This window comes from Chrysemys picta, chromosome 4, assembly GCF_011386835.1.
Source record: "Chrysemys picta bellii isolate R12L10 chromosome 4, ASM1138683v2, whole genome shotgun sequence".
NCBI lineage: Eukaryota > Metazoa > Chordata > Testudines > Emydidae > Chrysemys > Chrysemys picta.
This window is the reverse complement of record NC_088794.1, coordinates 135075310-135100049: the sequence shown is the minus strand read 5'-3', so window position 1 is coordinate 135100049 and position 24740 is coordinate 135075310. Positions and strand designations below refer to the sequence as shown.

Below are 24740 nucleotides of genomic sequence, written 5' to 3'. Positions count from 1 at the left end.
CTACTTCTCCCTCCAGCTTAATGTCATCTGCAAACTTGCGGAGGGTGCAATCCATCCCATCATCCTTTTTTTTGTGAGGATCCTGAACTCAACCATCTCATGGTCACTGCTGCCCAGGTTGCCACCCACTTCTACTTCCCCTACCAATTCTTCCCTGTTTCCAAGCAGCAGGTCATCTTGTCTCGATGAAGACTGGAAATAAGGGTGAATTGTCTCCAGTTGGTTTTTAGCTGAAGTCAGTAATTGGCAATGATATTGCTTGTCTATTAAAGGGTATAAAAACTAAACTTTCAAAGGGATTCATTGCTAATACCTGCCTGACCACACTGGACCCATCCAATATGGGTCTAAGCACCCCTGGGTTTGGTCCATTTGTAAGTATCTTGATCAAATGCTTATAATATTTTGTTACTGTTTGGGTAGTAATTTTTTTATTAGTTAGGCTTTTTAGGCATGTCTAGAGTAATTGTATAAATACCATTTGGCCTTAGGATTTAATAAAGGAGTTTATGGTTAAATTAGTGTTTGGTGGTTTCCCATATTAATACGTTCAAATAGTATTAATAATTCCAATACGAGGGTGAGGACATGTTAGTTCAGCTCATGAACTATTGTGTAGGATGTTCAGGTTTCCACTTCCTGGCAGGAATTCTCCTGGCTATTGTTAGTATAATCAGAATTAATCAGTGCTGAAAGTGTCAGTATTTCCTGCTAATGAGATAAAAAGCAAATAAAACACGCACATTGGCAGAGCACTTCCACTCTGGAGGGTTTCCAAAACAAACAAAGCCCCATGTCCTCCTTCTAGTCTATGAGTATGTGCAGAGGAAAGAACAAGTTGATGCTTTGGATGCCTGCAGCTGAAATACCCTATGATAAAATCTGGCACAGTAATACTGCAATGCCACAAGTTACATTCTCCCACTCTTGTTATTTAACATTTATATTGCAGAAACGCATACAAACCAGGCGGTGCTAGGTGCTCTACAAACATAATAAGTGATAAACTCTTTGTGACAGGGCCTAAAAGACAAGTCATAACAGGTGGGAGAGACAAACAGGTGGGCAAGTGAGACGGGATAACACACCCAAGAGGATGTGCAGCACAGTTTTAGCCAGCCAGCAGCAGTGATGAGAACTTGCCACATGGCTAGCCGTTACCTGGTTCTGATTTTCTGCATGTATCGTAGCAGAGGTGATTGTAACATCAGGATTCCCTGACAGAAAGACCCCTTTTCCTGTCAAATTTTATTTATTCCCTGAAGAACAACAGGTCAGATTCAGCCCTGATGTAAGTGCAGCTCCGCACCCGCTTGTATAATGCTTGAATTTGGGCCCTCTTAAGTTTTTTGACAATGCTGAACTTTAACCTATTTTGGTTATTAGCTCATTCCATTACAGCTTTCCGTAGTGGAGGAGCCATCAATTATATCTAAGGTCCTACTTGAATGATCTTTAAATAATTGAGACTGAGTTGCAGACAAGACATGGAAAAAAATCGCAGAAAAATAATAATTGACCTTTATTCATAGTGGTAATTTGGAAAAGCCCGAGTATTTAAGAAAAATTTGCTGGAATGATATAAATACTCAAGTATTATGCTATGCCTGATCATTTTTTTTTATAACCAGACATTTTGCTGCAACTATATTACATTCATTAAAAAAAAAAAAAGTGACCAGTACAATGTAAAATTCAGAAGACTAAGTCTTAAACAACTGCTGAAGAATCGAGTCCCATCATTTTAGCCTTTTACATTTCACAGACATAGATTGTTAGTGGCATGAACCCCACCTTCATGCTCCGTCTTTGCTTTGTGAAGACTTGTCCGTACTGAGATACAAATTAAAATCAAAATTGTGATGGAAGCCTAAAACTGCAGGATTGGCAATGTATGCAATATTGCAAATGAAGTAGGTCCTTAATGATCAATTAAATAAAATACCCACAGCCTAAACAACTAAAGAACTGCTGGCTTGAAGGAGAAACAGAACTTGTGCAGCTGCATATTCCTCCTAAACAATCCCACCTAGGGATTCACATCATCCTGTTCTCATTATTTGACAGTGACCAACTATCCATAATAAACTGTTTCTTAGGGGGGAAGATGCAGAGACACCCACTCTCTGGGTTTGTTAAATATAGGCATACTCTCCTCTACAGCCAATAGGCCAAATCAATTTTTTTTTAAAGTTCATCTGCCACTTCCTAAATAACCTTCCCTTTCTCTATCAATAGGCAAGAAAGACCATCTGCTTTCCAAACCAGGCAGCATCTCCATAGCAGCACATCTCCTCAGAGACCCACATTCAGAGTTCCTCTGGACCTGATCTTTTATAACTTCACTGTGGGAATTAGCAGTTGGACTGCATCTTCTGACTGGAATGATGCCTTTAGCTCTGCCTCAGACATCACCTTCTGTAAGTGGAATTTCAAGCTCCAGGCCCCTGTGGCAGGGTGGACTTGCCCCTACTTACTTTCTAGCCCCACAAAATGGCTCAAAAACCTTCTTCTGGTAAAACACCTTGGACCATTTATTTATTGGGTCCTTTCCCACCTCCAGACTATACCACCTCCTCCCAACAGTAACTTGGAGCTATCAGACTAGGTGAGGGGAGATCTCTAGTTGCCCCTTTCCACTTCCTTCACCTTTTGCACCATCTGGACTAATGAGTTAATTAGCCTTTCAGCTTCCTCTACCCCATCCCAATCTATCAACTGGAAGCAGTTCCCATAGTCAGGTGTGCTCTGGGGCAACACATTGGAGCTGCACTATCTGAGTGGGACTCAGGTGAAGGTGCTCAGTATTCTATCCCTTCCCCTCTGCAGGGTCTGTTACCCAGAATGCTCAGATATGCTTGGGATGAGCTACTCTCATCTCTTTCCTGCCTTAGTTAGAGCACCAGGACTCTTGGCTGAGGTAAGAAAAGATGACTTCATAAACCTAGACTGTTAGGCCTCATGATCCAACACATAGTTAACACAGTATTAGTGTAGCACATTAATGGTATGCTTAGTATAACCCATAGGTACTTCATCCCCTGGATTCTAGCCCTACATCAGTAGAGTGCTGTGTGCGTGAAAGCTGTTTTGCTTTGCAGTTACAGTTTGGATTAATTTCTTGACTCCTCTTGTTTTCCACTTTTCTCTCCATTGATTGACATTTATCTCTGCATTGGGGAGAGAATAACTGGGGCCTACTGACTTCCATTGTGGACTCACCTGACTTCAACCTGATGGGAAGCAGTTGGTGAGAGGGTTAATATGTGTTGAGCAGCTTCTGTCCCTGTCTCTCAGAAAATGTCTTGCTTTGGAAAGAGAATAGCCAATGCGGGTTAGAGAAAAAGAGCTATGACTGGTTAGCCCTGAAAGAGCCTTTTTTTTTTTTCTGGACACATGTAGCTGGATGTTGGTTTGGGCTCAAGGTAGAGTCTTGTTCTTCATGGCACAGGGGTCTATACAGTGTGCTTAAAATGAACCTGTAAATCTGCAGTTGGGGTTCCCAAAAATTGTGCCGTGACAGCTTAATGCCAGAAGATGCCCAAGCTCTGCTCTCTGCTGCTGCTGCAGAGTTAAACTGACTCTATCAGTTGGAACTGCAGCTTGTTTGGACTGTGCCGGTGTCTGCTACTATTTAAAGATGTGACCGCAGCCTGGCCTCCGTGTAGATGTGGTGCCCAGCCAGTATTTTGTGTACAGGATGAGTAGTCAGATGCCTAACTGCCTGAACTGAGTGTGGAAACTGGAGAAGGATACCAGCCAGAAACCTTGCATCTTCCTCCCTCCAAACTGTAGGCAGATGCTGATCTGACCCAGATTGGGATTTTGTGGCTCACCTTCCCTCCTCTAGTGGACAAACACCCCAAAAACTTTTTCTGGGAGCTAGGGATGGGTTTGGCGTCTGTGCTCACATAATGAATTTTGCAGCTCAGGCCTATGTTTAACAGTGGTGCAGGCCACATGCATCCACATCCAGGTTTCTGAGCATGCCAGATTAGACTCTTGAAAATGTGGTCCTTTGGGATCATGCAAATGAGCATTATGAAATTAAATTGGTGAGCGAGTACGCTGTGGCTTGTAAAGCACTACCCAGAGATTATTTATGGTCAATAACGAAGGCTATGTTTTAGTTACAGGTATTTTTAGTAAAAAGTCAAAGACTGGTCAGTAAACAAAAATTCATGGACCGTGACCTGTCCAGGACTTTTACTATATACCCCTAACTAAAACTTGGGTGGGGGGCTGGGGTGGTTTGGGAGGTGGTCTGGTGGCAAGGGGCTGGGGTGGTTTGGGGAAGTGGTCTGGAGGCAAGGGGCTGGGGTATTCTGGGGGGTGGTGGTCTGGGGGTGCCGCGGGTGCTGGAGGAGGTGGCCCGGGACCCCCACTGGTGTTGGGGGAGGGGGGAAAGCTGGGTGGCAGAGCGCCGCCCGGGACCCCCATTGGTGCTGGGAGGGGAAGCCAGGTGACAGCGCACAGCCCGGGACCCCTGCTGTGCTGGGGCAGGGTAGGGTTGGTGGAGCTGGCAGGCTCTGTACCTGGCTCCACGTATCCCTGCAGCTCCTAGGCAGTGGAGGGGCCAGGGGGCTCTGTGCATTGCTCCTGCCACAAGCACCATCTACACAGCTCCCATTGGCTGGGAACCACAGCCAATGGGACCTGCAGGGGCAGGGCCTGCAGGCAGCGCGCAGAGCCCCCTGTCCCCTCTGCCACTTAGGAGCTGCAGGACCATGCCAGTGGGAGCTGGGAAGCCCCCCATCTGAGATAAGCGCCGCCCCACACCCCAACCCTCCGCCCCTAGACCTGAGCCCCTTCCCACACACCCAAACTGCTGCTGCTGGCTGAGCCAGCACCAGCCGCTGCAGAAGTCCCGGAGGTCACAGAAAATCACGGAATCCGTGACCTCTGTGACAGACTCTCAGCCTTATCTATGAGTAAGCTTTGGACTTAAAATATGTTTCACATACTACATGCTAGGTAATAACATGAGAGGAGTCCATATTTCTAAAACTAAACTGACTCTTTATTAAGAAAACTGTGTATAAAGATGTTGGAACCACAGCTAACATTCTAGCCATGAACAGAAGACTGACTTCCTGGTGTCTCCTTCAAACTCTTCCCTCCTGCAACCTGTGTTCCTCCCTCCAAATTCCATGCAGGTTGCTACATCCATCTTTCCTTTTAACAATTTTTGCTGTCTTTTGTGACAGGATTTACTGACTTGGGGCCAGAGGTTATTAGTGTATGGCCTTTACCACCAGCCCATTGCAGCCTGCTGAGCTTTACAGGTTTCAAATCACTATCCCACTTGTTTGTGTTATCATTGTTATTGCAGGATTGTTTAGGGTTACCATACGTCCGGATTTTCCCGGACATGTCCGGCTTTTTGGTCCTGAAATCCCCGTCCGGGGGGGAATTGCCAAAAAGCCGAACATGTCCGGGAAAATGCCGGCATCCCTGCCCCCCAGTCCCCTGCTTACCTGAGCGGCTCCGGCAGGCTGCGAGCTGCAGGCGGATTCCCCACTGCTTCCCCCAGACACCTCAGCTCTGTGTAGCTGAAGAGCCGAGCTGCCCGAGCGCTACTGGCTTCACAGTTTGCCGGGCAGCCCCCAGACCTCCAGCCCCTGTGCCTCCAGCCGGGCGCTTCCCCTCCCGGGCTTCGGCTGCGCTGGAGAAGCGCCTGGCCGGGGGCGCAGCGGGTCTGGCGGTCTGGGGGCTGCCCAGCAAACCGTGAAGCCGGTAGTGCTTGGGCAGCTGTTTTGCGTGGCTGGGAGGGAGGAGGGGGAATGCGGGGCGCTCAGAGGAGGGGGCGGAGTTGGGGCGGGAACTTTGGTGAAGGGGCGGAGTTGGGGCGGGGCCAGGGGCGGGAAGGGGCGGGACCAGGGCCCCATGGAGTGTCATCTTTTTTAAAACCTTAAATATGGTAACCCTAGGATTGTTTCCATTCTGTTGCTGCCTTCATTCTGTTGGGTGGCGTCCTGTTTGTCCTTTGTGTTGCATATGTACCTCATTTCTTCTACCTCTCCTACATCCGGCTACCTGCTAGCTGAGGCTTTCTAGGTCCATATTTTCTATTGAATGCTGGATAGGACCCTCAGTGACCGTTCTCCTCCTTCTCTCAAACTGGGGATATTCTGATGCTGTATTGCAACCAAATCCATGGTTTGCACTGCACAGCTGTGAGAGATACTCCTATGCGTCCGCTACTATAACTCCCAGAGATAATCTCTTGTTTGTGGGTTTCTTATCAACAGGGTGTATTTGCCCACTGGCCTCAGAATGGTTTTATTGTATGTCACCAGCACTTGATCACATTTGCTGTTTATCAGCATTGCTGGGATTACTCTGCAGCTGGCTCAGGAATCCATCTGGGATTGAATTAGTCGTTCTAATAGCATAGCTGTAAATATGCAATTAAATGACTGGCAGCCTTCTTCTGTAGTGCATGTAACCCTTCTGCCCATTAAGTTGGCAGCAACAAGGGCCGGGTTCTGTATCTAGGGGTTCCATTTCAATAACGCAATGCAAAACCGGCTCGAGCCCCCACCCAGTGACCTGGGACAATTACATACCACCCCCTGGGTGCCTCTAAGAGGCAATACTTCCCCTCTCGCAAGCACGGAGTCTGAGTGTAACAGAAAATGTTTAATAACATGAAGTAAACAACATCAGCAGTAAATTGGAAAAACACCACAAACAGGATTCATAACACAAACCGTGAGCAAAAACCCACCCCAGCAAAATTGGGCTGTCCCCTTTCCCGTTGGTTCTTGAAAGCAGCAACCCAAGAATCCCCAAAGTCCCAAAAGTCCAACAACCGCCCCCAAAGTCTCTGTCCCTGGTCAGTGCAGCCCCAGAGTTCAAAGGGGGGGGGACACAGAGTGTTAAGGGGCACCTTACGTGATCCGAGGCCAACCGGCTGCCTCTCCGTGGGGTTCCGCTGCAGCCTTCACCACAAGCCGCTCCACTCCACCAGCTGTCCCGTGAGCCACTCCTGCCATCCCACAATGCTCTGGCAGCTGCTCCGCTCTGCTCCGCTCCCCGACCTGTGAGCCGCTCAGCTCCGCTCCGACCGTCCCCATGAGGCTCCACTCTGCTAGCTGCCCCGCCAGCCGCTTAGCCATATAGCTTCAGGCTCCCCCACTCGTTAACACAGCACTCAGTGATCTCAGCTCTTAATAACTTTAGCTCTTTTGTGATTTCAGCTCTTAGCAAGTTCAGCTCATAGTAGGGGAGCCCCAGTGCTAGTGCACCCTTGGCCCAAAGTGAATTCAGCTCAGCAGCCTGTAACTAGATTCCTAATAGAATCAAAGTTAGCTCTGATATTCAACAGTGGAGAGAAGAAGTAGTGCAAGTGGTGTTTCAAACCCTCAGAGAGGGCCCATCCCATCAGGTACAAATACCTGTTCCCATCCTTTCTCCATTCACTGGGTTTTGTAACCCATGCCCCTTGTCAAGCAAGTGCTACTTAGGTAATGGTGAAGGACTCACTCAGTCCTTCTGTCATACAACAGTTCCACTGGCCTTGATTCACAGAATCAGGGTAACAAAACTTTATTCTTCCTGCCCCAATAACAGAGAAAACTGGGGATCCCACACCAGCCAAAGTAACCACTTTGAGTTGCTGTTGTTTCATGCCAGGCGAGTGGGTGTGCCTATGCAAACAAGATCAGCCCCTGGAGTTATTTTCCACACTTGCCATAATTCACCACCAGATGTCAGGATAGAGCTCATCCTGACTCTGCTTACACGTGTACATTAGCAGATCCCAAAGAGTCTCCAAGTCAAACTGCAGATATTCTCCTCTTCACTAGAAGTCTCTACACCCTCAGGCACTGCACATTCTGCTGCTTTTCCCCTTCTTCCTGGGGTAGCTTCAGCATTGGAACAGACAATGGTTCTATTTTCCACACTTTTTACCCCATTGTCCATAAACTGGGCATTTTTCTTTCTGCCTTTTGTGTTGCTTTCCGCAGTATGTACACTGGACTATGATGTTCACATTTTCAGTCACTCCATCTTTGTCCTGCTTCCTGGGTTCCTTTAGATTGAGCCTATTCTACACTAGTAGCTATCGCTGTTTTGATCCTTTCCCCGGGCAGTTCATCTGCCCTTGCTATTTGGAAGCATTTTTCTGGGGTTAGATCTGTTTCACTTGTGGAAGCTGAAATCAAATGTCCCATAAATTATCCTATCTCCTAATCAGGGAATCTTTTATGTCTCCAAAGTTACATGTGGACAACAGAGTTCTCAGCTCTGCAATGTAAGTGTCTGTTCTCTCTTTGTTTCAGGTTTAAAAAAAACAGACCAGTATCTCTTCACAATTTCATTTTGTCTGGTGTCACAATACTCCTCAAACACCTCTACCAGCTGTTCCAGCATTTTGGGCATTATTTCTGGCAATGGTTCTCGCTTCTTGTCCTGTTTTCCAACAGAGATAGTTAAAAAAACGCTTTACCTCATTTTTTCATCTTTATCCCGATGCTTGGAAGGATTAGATTTTTATCGTAAGTGTTGAGGAAAAATATTTCCATTGATAATAAAAGAAATGTACAGATAGGCAGAGTAAGAAAAATGTTGTTTGAGAACATATTAGAGTTAGATTTGAAGCTATTTACTTTGTATATTTTTACGTGTGATGTTGACCCTTCCTCCCCCGATAATTTCTCACAACTGAAAATTTAAAAAATACAATTTGAAAAAAAAATGCTTAAAAATAAACATTGATATTTTCTGTCAAAATTATTTTAGAAAATTTAAAATTTAATTCTGCCAAGCCTTTTTATCCCCCATGGTCAGCTCTGCATACAGACTCAATTATTGCTTCCCCTGCTTCCATGCTTGTCCAAAGTATTTTGTCTGCAAATTCAGCAAGCCCTGCGTTTGGAGTCCCTCCATGCTGCCTGTTTGCTCTGTTTCTAGGTGTTGCTTTGTTTGCTTGTTAATCACAGTAGGGACACCACTCATCCGATTTTTGAACTGGACAGCCCTCTTTTTGGGTAGTTTGTTCTCCATCTGGTACTGAAACAAAACTAGACATAGTTTTGTCCAGTGTTGGATGGGAGATGCCATTTTGAAGCATGTGCTGCTCCAGTCCCGCCAGCTTGAACTCGCATGTATTGTGTGTGTAAGGTCATGCCAGCAGGGATGGAGCAGTGTGCTCTTCAAAATGGTTTCCCCTGTGTGACATGATGGTGCATGTGAGGTCATGCAGGCAGGGGTGGGCCCACACCATTCCCAGAAGTACCAGAATGTCCTAAATCAGTCTTCCTTGTTGTGGGCCTCACTAGAGTGCCTACTGCTGCCATGTTTCTTGTACCATGTGTTGGGTAGTAACATGAAGACTCCATGTTTCTAAAACTTAACACTGTTTGTTAAGAGAACTATTTACAGAGGTGCTGTAACTGCAGCTAGCATTCCAGCCACTTGCACGCAGACTGGCTTCTGCTGGGTGTAGTCTGAGTGGAGATACTTCACAACGAGGCATAACATCTTGGCCCTATGTGGGGGGGGGAGTTGTTTTGCCAAAGTCTCTTTTCAGAACCCCCATTTCTATGTCCTGATTTTCTCTGTGGGGAGCTGTGCACTTCATTGGCCATTCCAAAAAATCAAACACACCAAAAAAATCAACAATGTTTGGTTAGTCTTAAAGGTGTCAGCATCCCAACACAGGTAGTCAGGACCAAGGGTTGGAGCAGGAGCAACCCTGAGGTATAGAGTAAAGTGTAATCAGGTTCCAGGCCAGGGTCGATATTAAGGGTCAGTGCCTGACCCAGGGTCAGAAGGCAAATTCCAAATCAAGCTGAGGTTGAAGCCAGGAATTAAGGAGCAAGGAATGGTCATGACAGTTACAGGAAATCCACACTGTTGCCTGGACACCTCCTGGAATGCCCATAGGATTATATAGGGTGGGGAGTCAATCAGCAGCCATGAGGTTGCTCCCTGTCAGATCCCTTGTGACGGAACTTCCCATGGTCTGTGTCTGCAGAGGGTTGTGGGCAGTGTGCGTGAGCTGGTTACAGCTGTTGCTAGGTGGCAGTATGGAACTGCCAACTGCCTAGTAGCATTTCACGTCTGAGTTCTAGACCTGTGGGGCCTTACCGAAGGGAAGCTTTGCCATTTAAAACAAAAAGAGGCACAGTCTGTTTCTGATTAATAATGGTGTAGCCACATTACTCCCATCCTACTGGTCCTTCAGCATGTAACATATGTGAACAGACTGTGTGCCTCCATCACCTATGCTAATATTCTAGCAGTATTCCAAAAGGTACCCAAGGGGTGCACTGCTGCCTAGCATACTCAGAGTTTGCAGCTAGTATTGCGCTGCATGCCGTATGCTATCTACTAGTATTCTTTACTTCCCAGGCTCTAACACAATGCTAGTATACTGGCAAATTCCCTTTGAAAAACAGACGCCTCATACAATTTGCTTCAGTCTGATTTAGAAAGGAGGATTTAACAAGAGTGAAGCTTTGCTCCTTCACTGGTTAACATACAGCATATAAATACATGCTTTCCCATTTGTGCACTGACAACAGAGAGTGCACATTGATAAGAATCTGTATCCTCTCAAGCTCTGCTGGACATTTACTCCATTATCAGCTAGGTGCACATTGTAGTTATAGAAATGATAAATAATTTTTTGGTAGGAATAGAATTTAAAATGGTTTAGCCTACATTAGCAATGGGGAAGCACGCTAGACCATTCATCAGCCCCAGGTATCCAGACAAGCTCTTCAGGGGGATGAGCGTCAGGAAAGATCTATCCAGTTCTGTTCTTTAATACATAAATGGATTGTCATTGTTGAATCGTGTAGCCAACAAATGTCTCCGGCCTTTCTGCAGGCCATAGCAGGCATAGCCAGCATAAGAGGGTCACGGTGGAACTGAGAACCGGGGCCAACATCTTTAATTACAGTACTTTCCCAGTCTGGCTTTCTAGTTGGAACCACGAGCTTCAGCTTCTAGAGTAAGAACCAATTTGCTGTGGTTTTCTCTTTAACCAATTTCCTGTGGGTTTCATGCTGTATGTGCTCAACTAGAGAAGCATTTCCTGCATAAAGGCAATTTGAGCTCCTTGGGAGTTTTTAGTAAGGAGATCAAATCAAACAAAAGGGGAATGTATGGTTCATACATTCCACAATATCACTTTAGCCCTTGTGATGTTTTAATAGATTAAAAGGGGATCCTGAGTTGGGCAATTAAACAAAGACGAATAAAAGGCTTTTGAGCATAGCCATAAACACTGTGAGTGCTTTGACGGCTGCAATTCCTTTGATACATTCTCTGTTTTATGTAGCCCTGTTTCTCTAGGGCAACTCCTCAGTTTTTTGTGCTTGTTGCTAGTGCCATACAATGTTTTGCTAACTTCTAGTTTGCTCCTGTTCCCAGTGAAGCCTAGAAAGTCACTGGGATGGGGGGAGTGCTTCCCCTGTTTATGAGCTGCCCAGAGTAGACACTGCCAGGGGATGGCTTTGCCCTCTCAGTGGCTGCTAAGGTTACGCTAATTTGCTCCCCTGATACAATGGTTTGAGCATTAGCCTGCTAAACCCAGCATTGTGAGTTCAATCCTTGAGGGGGCCACGTAGGGATCTGGGGCAAAATCAGTACTTGGTCCTGCTAGTGAAGGCAGGGGGCTGGACTTGATGACCTTTCAGGGTCCCTTCCAGTTCTATGAGATAGGTATTTCCACTTTCTGCCCCTCCCCTGAATGCCCTGTGAACCAAGGGCTCCTTTGGAAGTGGTGCGGAGGGTCCCTATGCTGGGGATGTTCCTCAGGACGGGGGTGGGGAATCATGCCTGCTTTACAGCCCTTTTATGCAAGGGGACCCACAGGACAATGATGAACTGGGCCCCATTAGAGCAGTACCAGCAGCCCCCAGCTCAAACCAGACAGCGAAGGAGCTAGAAAAAGGGTAGAGAGAAAATATTGAAAACTTTGGAAATGATTAACTGGGTCAAAAACAGTGACATTCACCCTTTAATTAGGTGCAGCCTTTGGAGACAGCTGCTCCCAGCATGCCTCGCTCCTAACTGGAAACTATAGCCCACATGTGCTGGAGGATGGACTTGCTCTAATAATGTCTGTGATCTGGATCCAAGATGGAATGTGTCTCCAAGATGGAGCATTTGCATGAAACAGAATAGGTTGAAGCTGCCATTAATTAATGGCATCTCAGTGGACTGCAGATCGGTATTTAAATTAAGGGCAATTTCAACCTATTCTGCTTCATGCAAGTTTGGGGCTGCCTTCAGGCTGCTGACATGTTGCCAACGTGGCCATCAGTGTGGTAAAGTTTGGATGTCCAAATATACAGCAAATAAGAGCCCTGCTTGCTGGGGATGAAATGTCAAAGCTGGGCTGGAATTCAGATGCCAGAGATAGGCACAGAAAGGGGCAGCATTAGGGCTAGGCCTCCATTTTCACTTCCTCTTGTTCATCTTCCACATTTCAGTTCCCTCCCTTTGAGCTTTGTAAATAATCTTAAAATTACAAAAGTGGGAATTGGAAGAATATGCTCAGTGGACCAGAAGCTTTAAAAAGCACTGGAGACTTAATTGAGGCTGACGAGGATTGCAAGTTATGTACTTACATTATATGTATTCATTGATCACAGGATGTCTGAGCTGCCAATTAAATACAGCTGTGAAAAAAGTAAATACGATCCTAGGATGTATCAGGTGAGGTATTTCCAGTAGATGTAGAAAAGTAATAATGCCATTCTACCAGTCACTGGTAAGACCTCCTCTGGAATACTGTGTATAATTGTGATCACCCATGCTCAAGAAAAGATTAATTGTACCTGGAACAGGTGCAGAGCTGGGCTACTAGGATGAGCAGAGCAAAGGAAGGACCCATGTTAAGAGAGGAGACTAAAAGAGCTTGGCTTGTTTAGCCTAGCAAAATGGAGGCTGAGAGGGGATCTGCTTGCTCTATATCAATACGTTGGGGGTCAAACATCAGGGAGAGGGAAGAGCTATTTAAGCTGGTATAAGAACAAATGGGTATAAACTGGCTCGGAGTAAATTTAGACTGGAAATTAGGTTTTTAACCATCACAGCAGTGACATTGTGGAACAACCTTCCAATAGGAGTGGGGCGGGGGAGAGGGGCAAACAATCTAACTAATTCTAAGCTAGAGCTTGCTACATTTATGAATGGGATGTGACAGGTTTGCCTGTGATAGCAGGGGACTGGATTCAATGACTCAAATGGTCCCTTCCCATCCTATGCCTTATGTTCCTATGTATTACAGTAATGCCTAGAAATCTCAGCCAAGGACGAGGAGCCTATTGTGCTCAGCATAGTTCAGAAACATAATGAAGGTATGTGAGTAGGTGGGATCATGATGGAACCGAGTGACCAGAATCTAGCAGAAATAGGTCCCTATTAAATAGGACATTGAAGCGGCCTTTACAAAATCATTTTTATTCTTGCACTTGGCTGAGCTGTCAAGCTTCAATATTCTCATCTGTGGGGTTTGTGGGTTGGGTTCGTGCCTGTGGGATAGGATCTGGCAACTCTGAGAGACTCCAGGACCAATATTTTTTCTATCAGATGGTTTGAGTTACAGCATCTCCTCCCTTTCCCAATTAATCTCCTTTCCCTCACAGGCATTCCAACATTAATGAGCACTTGGAGAGCTCAGCTTTTTTGCTCAAAGTTCACTCTTTTTGCTTGTCGAAGATTGAATAACATGTCCGTCTCCAGCAGGAGTTATTCTTGTCTGACTGCTCTGTCCTAGTTAGCTAAATATTATTGGAGCTTGTGGCTCATTCCTTCTAAAGCAGATGGCGTATTAGGACACTGTTTACTGCTTGCTCTGCTGCATTACATACGTTGGCTGAATGGGGGAATGGTTCAAGAGTGCACTGGGAAGGTCAGAGGGAACGCATGGGATAAGAACTACAGAACTACCAGTGAATGCTAAGATGGGATTCAAAAAACATCCAGGGGGAGACAAAGGCCAGAATTGCTGCTATGGGTAGACACTAGAAGCAATTAAAAGATTCAGAGGGAATCGCAACAAGGTGGAGAAAGGGCAAAGAGAGCCAAGGAAAACTAGAGCTATTGAGCAGAGAGATTTGACTGAAAACATCAGCTACTCCCTGTGGCAGATAACTGAGAACGAGGGAAAGAGTTGGAGAGCTTGCCATGTGAGACAAAAGAGTGGGTGATACTGGAGTTCCAGAGCAGCAGCAGGGGCAGGGACCACACTGCTTGGGACCAAGAGCAGAGAAGAGGGGTTTGGAGAGATGGATGATCAGCACAAAGGGTCTGGCTGGAGACAGAGAAGCAGAACAACACAGGAGTGAGAAAAAGAGCAGAATAGTGACTAGTGAGAGGAGAGGCATTGAAGGAACTGGAGAGCTTCAAAAGTCAAAGTACAGGAATCTACAGTGCATAGGGCTTACTATAATCCATAGGAACGTGGAGGGTGGAAGAGGAGCTGACAGGCTGGGTCATAAGAACAATGAGGAGATCTCCAGGCTGATCAAAAAAATGAAGGAATTTTTATTGTTACCCAATTTCTAAAGCCCAGGGAGACTGTAACACACAAGCAGGAATGTTCACATTTCTAGAGCTCATCTGCTTAAACAGTGTAATTACCCAGTCTTCAAATCAACCTCCCAGATGACCCACGTGATCAGACTGGCATTTGTATTTGTTCTAACACATTTCTACAGGTGCATTCTCATCTCCATAGCAATGTGACTGGCGAGATTCAGAGCTTTTCTTAGACTTGTGGAATCACTGCTTCGCTTGGGGGCAATGTTCTTTGTTCAAAAAGCTGCAGTGCTAAATTATTCACAAAGGCGATGGATTAAGCTGCCGCCTATTTTGACACTTCTCGTACAGCTAACTACACAAGATATAGTCAATATTTTAAAAGTGCCATAATAGGGGGTGTGGCCATATCCTCTTTATGAGCCATGTATGTAGTCATCACTCCAAAGCCTCTGGCGAAAGTGTTCCGAGGCACTTCTTTGATCAGGATTTTGCCGTCTGCCACATCTGGAATCTCTAGCATCCAGTCTGCTCCTGAAATTTTCTTCATCTCTGTTTAGCATTGTGAGGTCATGAAGTCATTTGCTCCCTGAGTTTGCGAAGTGTTTGCTGTGAATCTAAATTATGTAAAGTGCAGCGAGGTAATACAGTGAGGGACACGTAAATGCTGCTATAATGTCTTGTTTACATTAACTGAACTTATGTCTGTCTGCAGCTAGAAGACATGAAGACTTCCTAGTACACAGTCATCAGAGCAAAAAATATCCACGCAGTAGCTGTTGGCACTAATTAGCTGCTTTGGTTAGTTGATTTGAATTAATTTACTTTATTGTGTGAGTGTTGCTAGGGTGCTCGGTGGCTATTCTAGTGGATCATAGCACTTAGGCTTTGTCTATATTGCAGCCTGGACCAGTTACCTAAAGGTGACATTTTAAACCAATCCAGTTAAAATGATGCCAACCTTGTGTGGGCACTCTTAATTTGATTGTCTGGTTTAGCTGGGTTTAGCTTAACTTTATATGGAACTGAATTAAACTGACAAACCAGATTTAGATCAAATTATGAGTGTCCACCTATAGCTTTGCATCATTTTAACTAGATTGGTTTCTCACTTGATTTAACGTTAAACTGCTGTACCTTTGAATACAGAAAGGCCTAAATGGCAGGACACCAGGAGCTTGTGTCCAGGCATGCTCATTGTCAAGCTGTGCTACCGTGGCTCAAGAGCATGGGTGCCAGCCTCCGTGCAGACTGTTGGGGAAACAGGTCACAAACCCCCAAAGTGGCTGGGAGTTCTATACTTAGATTTCACCAACCGATTATCAAGTGTAACTCCTCAGACACTGTAACAGCCTAAATATGGAGTCACAGACAGTCCCATTGGGTACTCTGATCTGTCTTGTCACCCGGGTAAGCTTACCTTTGTGACAGATGGTCCATTACATCAAAGATCACAGCAATATTCAGGTTACTCCCAGTCCCAAAGGACCTGTCACTCACCCCAGGTTAATTGCACTTTAGATTTCACACCAAAGATGACACCTGTAGTTTATTATAGACAATCCTATCTAAAGATTTATTATCAAGGAAACCAAATAAGAGAGTTTTTTACAAGGTTAAAGCATGTAAACATATAGATACACAAATAAGTTCCAGTCTTAAGCTTCAAAAGGTAATAAAAGCTTCTATAACAAGCAAGCTCTATATGTCTTTTAGAGCTAACCCAGGCCAAACACTGGGGATCGTTGCTTTTACCTAGAAAACTTTGCCCTTGAGAATCCAAGCAGCATAGAATCATAGAAATGTATGACTGGAAGGTACCCCGAGAGGTCTTCTAGTCCAGTCCCCGGCACTCAAAGCAGGGCTAACTATCATGTTTATCTAGGTATCTGATAATTCTGTTCTTTATTAAGTTTCAACCAATTTGCCTGGTAGTAAACTTAGGGTTATATCTGAATAAATCATATAGACTTAAATCTGGCAAGAGAGAATCCTACCAAGTCATAAGGAAGCTTGGCAAAGCAGTCCAGTCTGGTGATGGAAGAATTCAAAGGTTCTGGATTCTAACCCTTATTTCTAGGCTCCAGAGCCCGTAAGTGCCTTGACTGGATCCGACAAGGCATTCTTTATTTTTTTATGCCTTCTCATCAGAAACATGCTTTAACAACTCATTCCTCAGCTGCCCAGAAATCTCAAACACACAATCTTTAATTTCATCACAAACTTCTTTGATTTGGCAGCAGCTCCAGAGACCTTGCTGACTTTTCTTGGCATTGGAGAGACTTTCTAAGAGTCAGGAACCAGTTGGGGGCCAGAGTCAATGATCTTTATTTAAACAGAACTCCCATTGATTTTAATGTGAGCATTGCTTGATAGAGGCCTGTTGAATTGACTTAAAATGTTTCTGCATGTCCCATGTTCAGTAGGATCTAGTGAGGAATGTATTAGGCTCTGGATGAAGGTTGGTGTTTGGATCTCACTACTTAGCAGCTCCAGAGAAAAGGCAGTGCTGCCCTCCTCATATATGATCTATGCTTTTTAACAAGAAATCATTGTAAATGATACTGTTAACAATGTAAAATAATAAAACTGGCATTTAATCTGCTCCAAGTTTCTTTTCCCTTGGGTGTCTCCCAGTGCCTACCCCTACTTCCACAAAGGTTGAGTTCTCCCCAGCCCACTCCTTCTTAAGCATGGTTTTTCATTTCTTCCCTCTGCCTTAGCAGAATCTGTGGCATGGGAATACAATGCCATGAGTCAAGGAACATACTCTCCCCTTCCTCCTCCACCCAGCCCCGTCAGTTTTTCAGAAGAGAAATGCTACTTTATCTGATAATGTCCAAGTGCGGGTAGATGCCAATATCAATAGACCTCCTAAGGTAACTAAACAAGCCACGTTACTGACGACTGAAGTTGATTTTATTTAGCTTATAGGAGCACTGGTTTATTTGTGTTAATATCTAATCAAGCCATTCGTACATCCTCATAAGCGTGCCTTGAAAATGTGTATGAAGTATGCTACATATAAATAATGCCATTATAAGTGTCAGGTCAGACAATAAGATTAAAAGACTTTTTTGTTCCTGGGTTCACTGAAGCTGAAAATGAAGATTTTATAAGGGGACTCATACAAGGCAATTGCTCATGCCATATGAAATGTGTGTGAGAGATCATTTGTTCCTTCCCCTAAGATATTTAGATTTGCTATTTTCCTTCAAGCATTTATTTAAGTGGAATGTTTACTTTTAAGACCAACATAACAATTACATGATGTTTCTCTAGTTACTAACAGAGCTATAAATCAAAACTTGGACAGCATGAAGCACTGAAAAAAATTGTTTACATCAAGTAAAACGTTATTTGGCTAAGTGGGGTATAAACTGTCATATAATGGCTAATAGATGCTATGAGCATTCATGCTTGAATGTTAAAAAGTCAGCACTGCATCCAGAGTTTGATTTGTAAGTATGTAAAGAGATGTAGATTGCAATCAACTCTCACCTCAGACCTGATAATTTCATTACGCCAAATACATCTTACAGGCTATTTTATGCATAAAGAGTAATATGCAAGGTATCTACAGAAAGCTCATAACTTGTCAAGATTTGTAATACAACGCTACCTTGATATAACACGACCCAATATAACATGAATTTGGATATAACGCGGTAAAGCAGTGCTCCGGGGAGGCAGGGCTGCACACTCCGGTGGAGCAAAGCAAGTTCAATATGACGCAGTTTCACCTATTACGCGGTAAGATTTTTTTGGCTCCCGAGTACAGCGTTATATTGAGGTAGAGGTGTAATTGTGAACATATGTACCGGTAATATTTAAGGAATCATGTATTTTATATTGAAAGTATGCTTTATGCACTTGGCGTAAAAATAGTCACCAGGGATAATATGTCTCAGTGATGGTCCATTCCAGCAAGGTTGGAGTACTCACCCTGGGATGGTTGGTGATGCAGTGCAAGGCTCAACCTTTCGCCTTGCACGGTACTAGGATTTTCAATGGGAGACCATCGGAGGCAAATGCAAACAACCAAAATCACCTGAAGCTAAAAAAGGAACATTACAGTAAGACAAGGGTTCGCCCAGTCTGTGAATAGAAACAAGAGGCTGTTTTCAGTATAACGCAGAGGTGGGCGAAGCACTCTTCACTGAGAAACGCTCTTGTGGAGGGGCGGTGTTCCATGAATATTTGGATCCTGCTTCTTGGGAAACCAGCCAACTTTGCAACTGCCTGAACTTTGGGGGAGGAGAGGAACACCCTACTTTGAGGTAGGAAAGGGAACTATTGATAAGCGTAGATCCAGATTCACTGTCTGTGATTTTTCGTCTTATATTGTAACCATTTGTTTCCATGACTTACTCTCAATTCTAGTTAAATCTTTGTGCTATCTTAAATAAACCTACTTTGGTTTGATTATAAGTGCTGTGTGGGTTACAGGAGGGGTGGTTTAAGATAAAACTGTAAACTGGGGTAAACTGCACCAGGGCCGGCTCCAGGCACCAGCTAAAGGAGCAGGTGCTTGGGGCGGCACTCCAGCCGCTATTGGGGCGGCAGGTCCAGGTCTTTGGCGGCAATTTGGCGGCGGGTCCCTCGGTCCCTCAGTCAGTGAAGGACCTACCGCCGAATTGCCGCCGAAGAGTGGAGCAGTGCGATGGTGCTGCTGCAGCTTTTTTTTTTTTTCCGCTGCTTGGGGCGGCAGAAAACCTGGAGCCGGCCCTGTGAGGAGCTGGTATTTCTGTGAGTAGCCAGTGTCAGGGGCTTGAGTTCACAGGGGAATGATTCAAAGGGACTCAGAGTGGGGCGGCAACTATTGTTAACCTGCAAGGTGAAGACAGGGATGGCATAGCCCAGAGGAGAGTGCTTGAGTAGCTGACACCCAGCCAGGCCCAGGCAAGGCTCCCTCACACTGGAGGCAGGGGGTGACAGTCCTGGCTGCCTCCAAACTCACAGCATTTGAAATTTTTTATGGTGTTGCTTTTTCAGCCATGTTGATAACATTTAGTAATGGTTGGTCGTGCTTTCTGGGACCTGATGCTTGTTGTTAAAATGGGTATAATTCCATGGGTTTCAATTGGAATTGTCTGTTACTGAGAGCCTGACTGGCCCATGATGTTTAGTCCTTTAGGATCAGTCAGGCATGTGACTGCCATCTGTAGGGTTGGGGATGTTGTAAATTGTGGCAGTGAAATGATGGCGGATCCCTCTGGCCAACTTCTCATCTTTCAGTGTATCTTCTTTGTGACAGTAACCAGAGAGTTAGAGACTGCTTCCATGGAAGTTTAGTAACCTCAGCATGGAGGTTGGGCCTAGGAGCACAAATGACAATATGTGGTGAACTGTACTTTCAGCCACACAAGAATACAAGCTGGAAACAGGGTGTGCATGAATAACCAGAATTAAGTGGTGTGATGTTTCACTCTATATTATTTTTGAAAATATGCTTATGATATGACCTAACTGAAATGTACTTTATGCAAGATGGGTCTGTAAGGTATCATTGGAAAGGTTATAATTTACTGAATGTAATTGTCCAATTTGTATGCCTGTATCATTTCTGTATCTGAAGTTAAGACTATTGATTATGAGGGATAGCTCAGTGATTTGAGCATTGGCCTGCTAAGCCCAGGGTTATGAGTTCAATTCTTGAGGGGGCCACTTAGGGATCTGGGCCAAAATCAGTATTTGGTCCAGCTAGTGAAGGTAGGGGGCTGGACTCAATGACCTTTCAGTGTCCCTTCCAGCTCTATGAGATAAAATCTGTATTTCGACTATGCTACTTTGTGTGACGCCCACTGCTAACACTTCAGATACAACAAAGGAAAAGCCAGACGGGGCTCATGGGCCATTAGCAGAGACAGTGGACTGTGAAAGAGCTTAGTCTTGCTGGAGACAGCCTACAAGCAATGGCTGCCACAGCCATGCAGAGACCAGACTCTGAGTCTCCTGGTCCTGGATACCCCTCCTCCCCTTTTGTAATGCCAGTGGTTTTCCACTAGAAGACAAAGGGATTCCACCTTACACAAGAGCTATATAAGGCAGGGGAGTGACATCATCATGGCTCTCCTCTGCCTCCCCACCCAAAGAGACACTAAAAAAGACCTGGAAGCAAAAACTGAACTGAGGGGAGAAGGGTTGAACCCAAGCTAGAAGGGAGCCTCTCAAGAGGGAGACTTTCAAGACTTTCTGTATCTGTCTGCAACAATATCTAGGGTGAGAAATATTATTTGTAACCAGTTTATTTAGTGAAACTAGTTTAGTTTGTATGTTTGGTTTCATTTGCTTAGTAATCTGCTTTGTTCTGTTTGCTACCCCTTTTACCACTTAAAATCTGCCTTTTATAGTTAATAAAATTGGTTTTGTTTATTATTAAACCCATTTTCTGTAATGTCTAACTGGGGCAGGGGAGGGGGAAGTGAGAAGTTGTGCATTCCTTTTTCCACATTGAGGGAGGAGGCGGATTTCATAATATATCTTAGGGTTTACACTCCCAGGGAGGTGGACACCTGAGTGCTAAATAAGCCTTCCCAGAACTGTTTGTCTGTTTCATTCTGCAGTTGGGTGTGGCCCTGCCTGTGTGTTTGCTGGAGGAGGCTTAATAGCCTAGCTCAGCAAGATAAGTAAAAAGGGTGCCCAAGCTGGTATAAGAGGCAGGCTCAGTGGTATCTCAGCACATCAGGTGGCATCCTAAGGGGGTCCAACCTGTCACAAATGTATCCTCAAAAAATATACTGATCTGTCTTTATTATTCAATGTTTATAGTTCAGTAACACCTAGGCTGGGCACCACTGTGCTAGGTGCTACACAAACACATAGGAAATGACAATCCCTGCTCCCAAGAACATATGAAGCCAGGCTACAGTATCAAATGAATAAAGGTAGAGTATGCACTAACAATACACACACGTAGCATGTGGCCCTGCAGTACCAGCTTCTCTTTATTTGTATTCCAGTAGTACCCTCAGTGTACTAGGCACTGGACTCTAATATAGGGTTGCCAGGCATCCGGAATGCCCGCTCGAAAAGGAATGCTGGCAACTCCAGGCAGCACAGCTAACAGGGCTGCTAAAAGTCTGGTTGGCTACCCTGAGCAGGGCAGGCAGGCTCTATGCCCAGCTCCGCATGGCTCCCAGGAAGTGGCCAGCGTGTTCCTCTGGCTCCTAGGCAGAAGGGTGGTGAGGGGGGGCTCTGTGCGCTGCCCCTGCCCCGACTGCCAGCTCCACAGCGCCCATTGGCCAGGAACGCCATGGCCAATGGGAGCTGCGGAGCCGGTGCTTGGGGTGCTGCCTGTGGACGGGGGCAGTGCACAGAGCCTCCCTGGCCGCCCATCTGCCTAGGAGCTGGGAGCGATGTGCCACCGCTTCTCAGGAGCCACGTGTACTTCCTCCATCCCCGGGAAATGCTGGGGCCACCTGAGGTCAGTGCTGCCCAGAACGCACACCCCCTCCCATGCCCCTATCCCCGCCCTGAGCCCCCTCCTGCACTCCAAATCACTCTTCCCTGGCCCTACCCAAGAGCCTGCACCCCCAGCCCACACCCCAGCCTGGTGAAAATGAGTGAGTGAGGGTGGGGGAGAGTGAGTGACAGAGGAAGCAGGGATTGAGTAAGTGGCGGGCAGGGTCTCTGATGGGATTTTCTGCAATTAGAAAGTTGGTAACCTTATCCTAGCATTCATCAGGGTGCAAGTACTAAGGGAATCATCTCTGAAGGAATACCATAGGGTTACCCATGTATATGGTACATATAGTACATACACACAACCACAGGTAAGTCAGCTACATTTCCAGTATAATCTTAATACTGTTTAAATATAAATATTGCACACAAACATAACTAATTAGAGAAAATAAAATTTGATTCTAAAATACACCTCTTATCTACAACTTGCTTTCCAAATACAACCTCAGGTTTAGAAAGCAAAAGCTTACATGCAGTATACATAAGATGTGGTCACATTTAAAGTGGTTTTATAGTGACATTAATGCCAATATGCTTTGTCTGCAACTACCATTTCACAGTTTCCGTAGTCATTCATCCTCCTTGCTAGGGTGACCAGACAGCAAGTGTGAAAAATCGGGACGGGGGGGGGGGGGGAAATAGGAGCCTATATAAGAGACCCCAAAATTAGGACTGTCCCTATAAAATCAGGACATCTGGTCATCCTAGGCCTTGCAGATGAGCTTTCTACAGTTTGATACAGAGGGTAAAGGTCTTGGATTCAACAAATTTGGATATTTTGGTAATTAATTCTCTGGCTAAAAGATTAGGTCTTGAAAACAAAAACTTGCTTTCAAAACATACCCAAGATTAGTATTTCCAGCCCTAATCTAGACCAACAGCAGCAGGATAGAGGGCTCCTGAGAGAGAGAAATTTTATACAAAAAGATAGCACAAAATGTGTGTTGCATTTATGCAGTTAGACCCCCAAACACTTAAAGCACATGTTCAGATCCCATTGAAAGCAATAGAACTGAAACACACACTTTGCTGAATGTTGTGGATGTAAGCCAGGTAAGTACTTTGCTGAATTGGGGCCTTAGGCTACAACAGCTATTGTAATGTATAATTAGCTATAGAAACCCTTAATCTAGAGCACTGGAAACTACTGAATATAAACAGGAGGAAGTCAGAAATGTGAGCACTTAAAATCCCAATCCTACACGGAACTCTGATGGGAGCTCTGTGTGCAGAGCACTTGCAGGATTGGATCCTTAATTGGCCAAGCAGGCTTAGAAATTCACACCTCATGGAGGTGAATGGGGTACAGGAGTGGTAAATTCCCACCTTTGGCTGACTGCGATGGTGTGGCTAGGCCGGGAATGCTTTCTGCAAGGCTTGCTTAGCTGGGCAGCAGCCCATCAGTTTATACTGTGCTGGCTGTAGCCTCACAAAAGTAAGGTGCAGAAATTCGATTTTTTTTAAATTAAAATTTGGATTTTTACAAAATGCAGAAAGCTCCTGAAGTTTCAAGATCGGCAGCTTCCTGTACTGTGACTTTTCTCTTGTCCACGATAAGGCAATTTCACTTTTTGAAACGCATGCAGTCACAACCTTCAATGAGACCCTTTAAAACTTTCTTATCCAAACTGTTCCTGCAAGCCAGCCTGAGGGCAGGCTTTGTTCCTTCCTGATCCCTTCACCACATCTTATTGATCTAATAGAAAATGCAGCTTCTTAGCCTCTGATTAAAAAGAAAACCTAGCAGATGTCTACTGAGCATGCTCTGAAATTATTTTTTTCAATCACTTTACATTTAAATTCCCCCCCCAAAAAAACTTAGCAAAGAGCCTCTTCCTCCATACAGGACAAGCCATGCTTTATAGCTCTTAGTGAAATAATTAGTTAGCTAGGTAATACTTGCAACGCCCCTGGGAATTAAATGGAGTACTAATATTGTACCCAGGGGGAAACTGAGGCATAGTGGGATTGCCTGAGACCTCAGAGGAAGTCAGGGTTTGATTTGAGAGCTTGGTTTGCTGTTCAGAGAACTAAGCCACAGCCCCTCCATCAGATTCCATCCCTTCATAGCTAAGCACAGAGCAAATCTCTCCCCACAGGGGAGTCAATCTTACAATGACAAAAAAAAGGACTTCAGTAGAGAAATGCTGCTGCACTGGTTAGCTGCACGGCCCATGCATGAGGCTTGTTGAACCTGGCCCCATGCTGTGACTTTTACTAGCTTCACAAATAGCCGCATACAGTAGGAGTGCTGGGTGCGGGGATCAAGCCTAGGAAATCTTTATAGCTGAGAACAGGGATTCACAGGAAGTGGTGGAATTTGTGCTGACATCCAGGATGTTCAGGATGCTTCTTACTTCACTGCTCGGCAAGTTTCCCTTGATGTACAAGATGGCAGCAAGGTGCCTTTTGCTAGTGAACAGAAAAGTTCCAAGGTTAGTGCCACTCTATGTATGTATCTAAGGTTCTTATGTGGCCACGCCCCCCACCCCCATCATCTGAGCACCTAAAAGGTCTTTAATGTCCTTATCTTCACAACACCCCTGGTGTGGTAGGGGAAGTGCTTTTTGTTCTGTGTTTATACAGCACCTAGCAGAATGCAGTTCTGCTCCAGGAGTGAGACTTCTAAGCACTACGGTAATACAAATAATTCAATCTCAATTTTGTAGATCGCAACAGACGTGGAAAGGCTAAGTGACTTGACCAAGGTTACACAGGAAGTCGGTGGCAGCGCAGGGAATATAACCCAGGTCTCCCAAATCCCAGGC

At 45.1% G+C, this 24740-nt stretch overlaps 1 protein-coding gene across 1 annotated transcript in view; it reads right to left on the bottom strand.

The window, feature by feature from the left end:
- Window positions 1-21241: 21241 nt before the first annotated feature.
- The window catches only part of TNFAIP2 (TNF alpha induced protein 2), a 31305-nt gene continuing 27806 nt past the window's right edge, over window positions 21242-24740 (bottom strand). Inside the window, exon 12 of the mRNA XM_005285847.5 lies at window positions 21242-24384. Coding sequence (XP_005285904.2) covers window positions 24243-24384 — 142 coding nt within the window. The 3' untranslated portion in view covers window positions 21242-24242. The remainder of the gene's footprint in view (window positions 24385-24740) is intronic.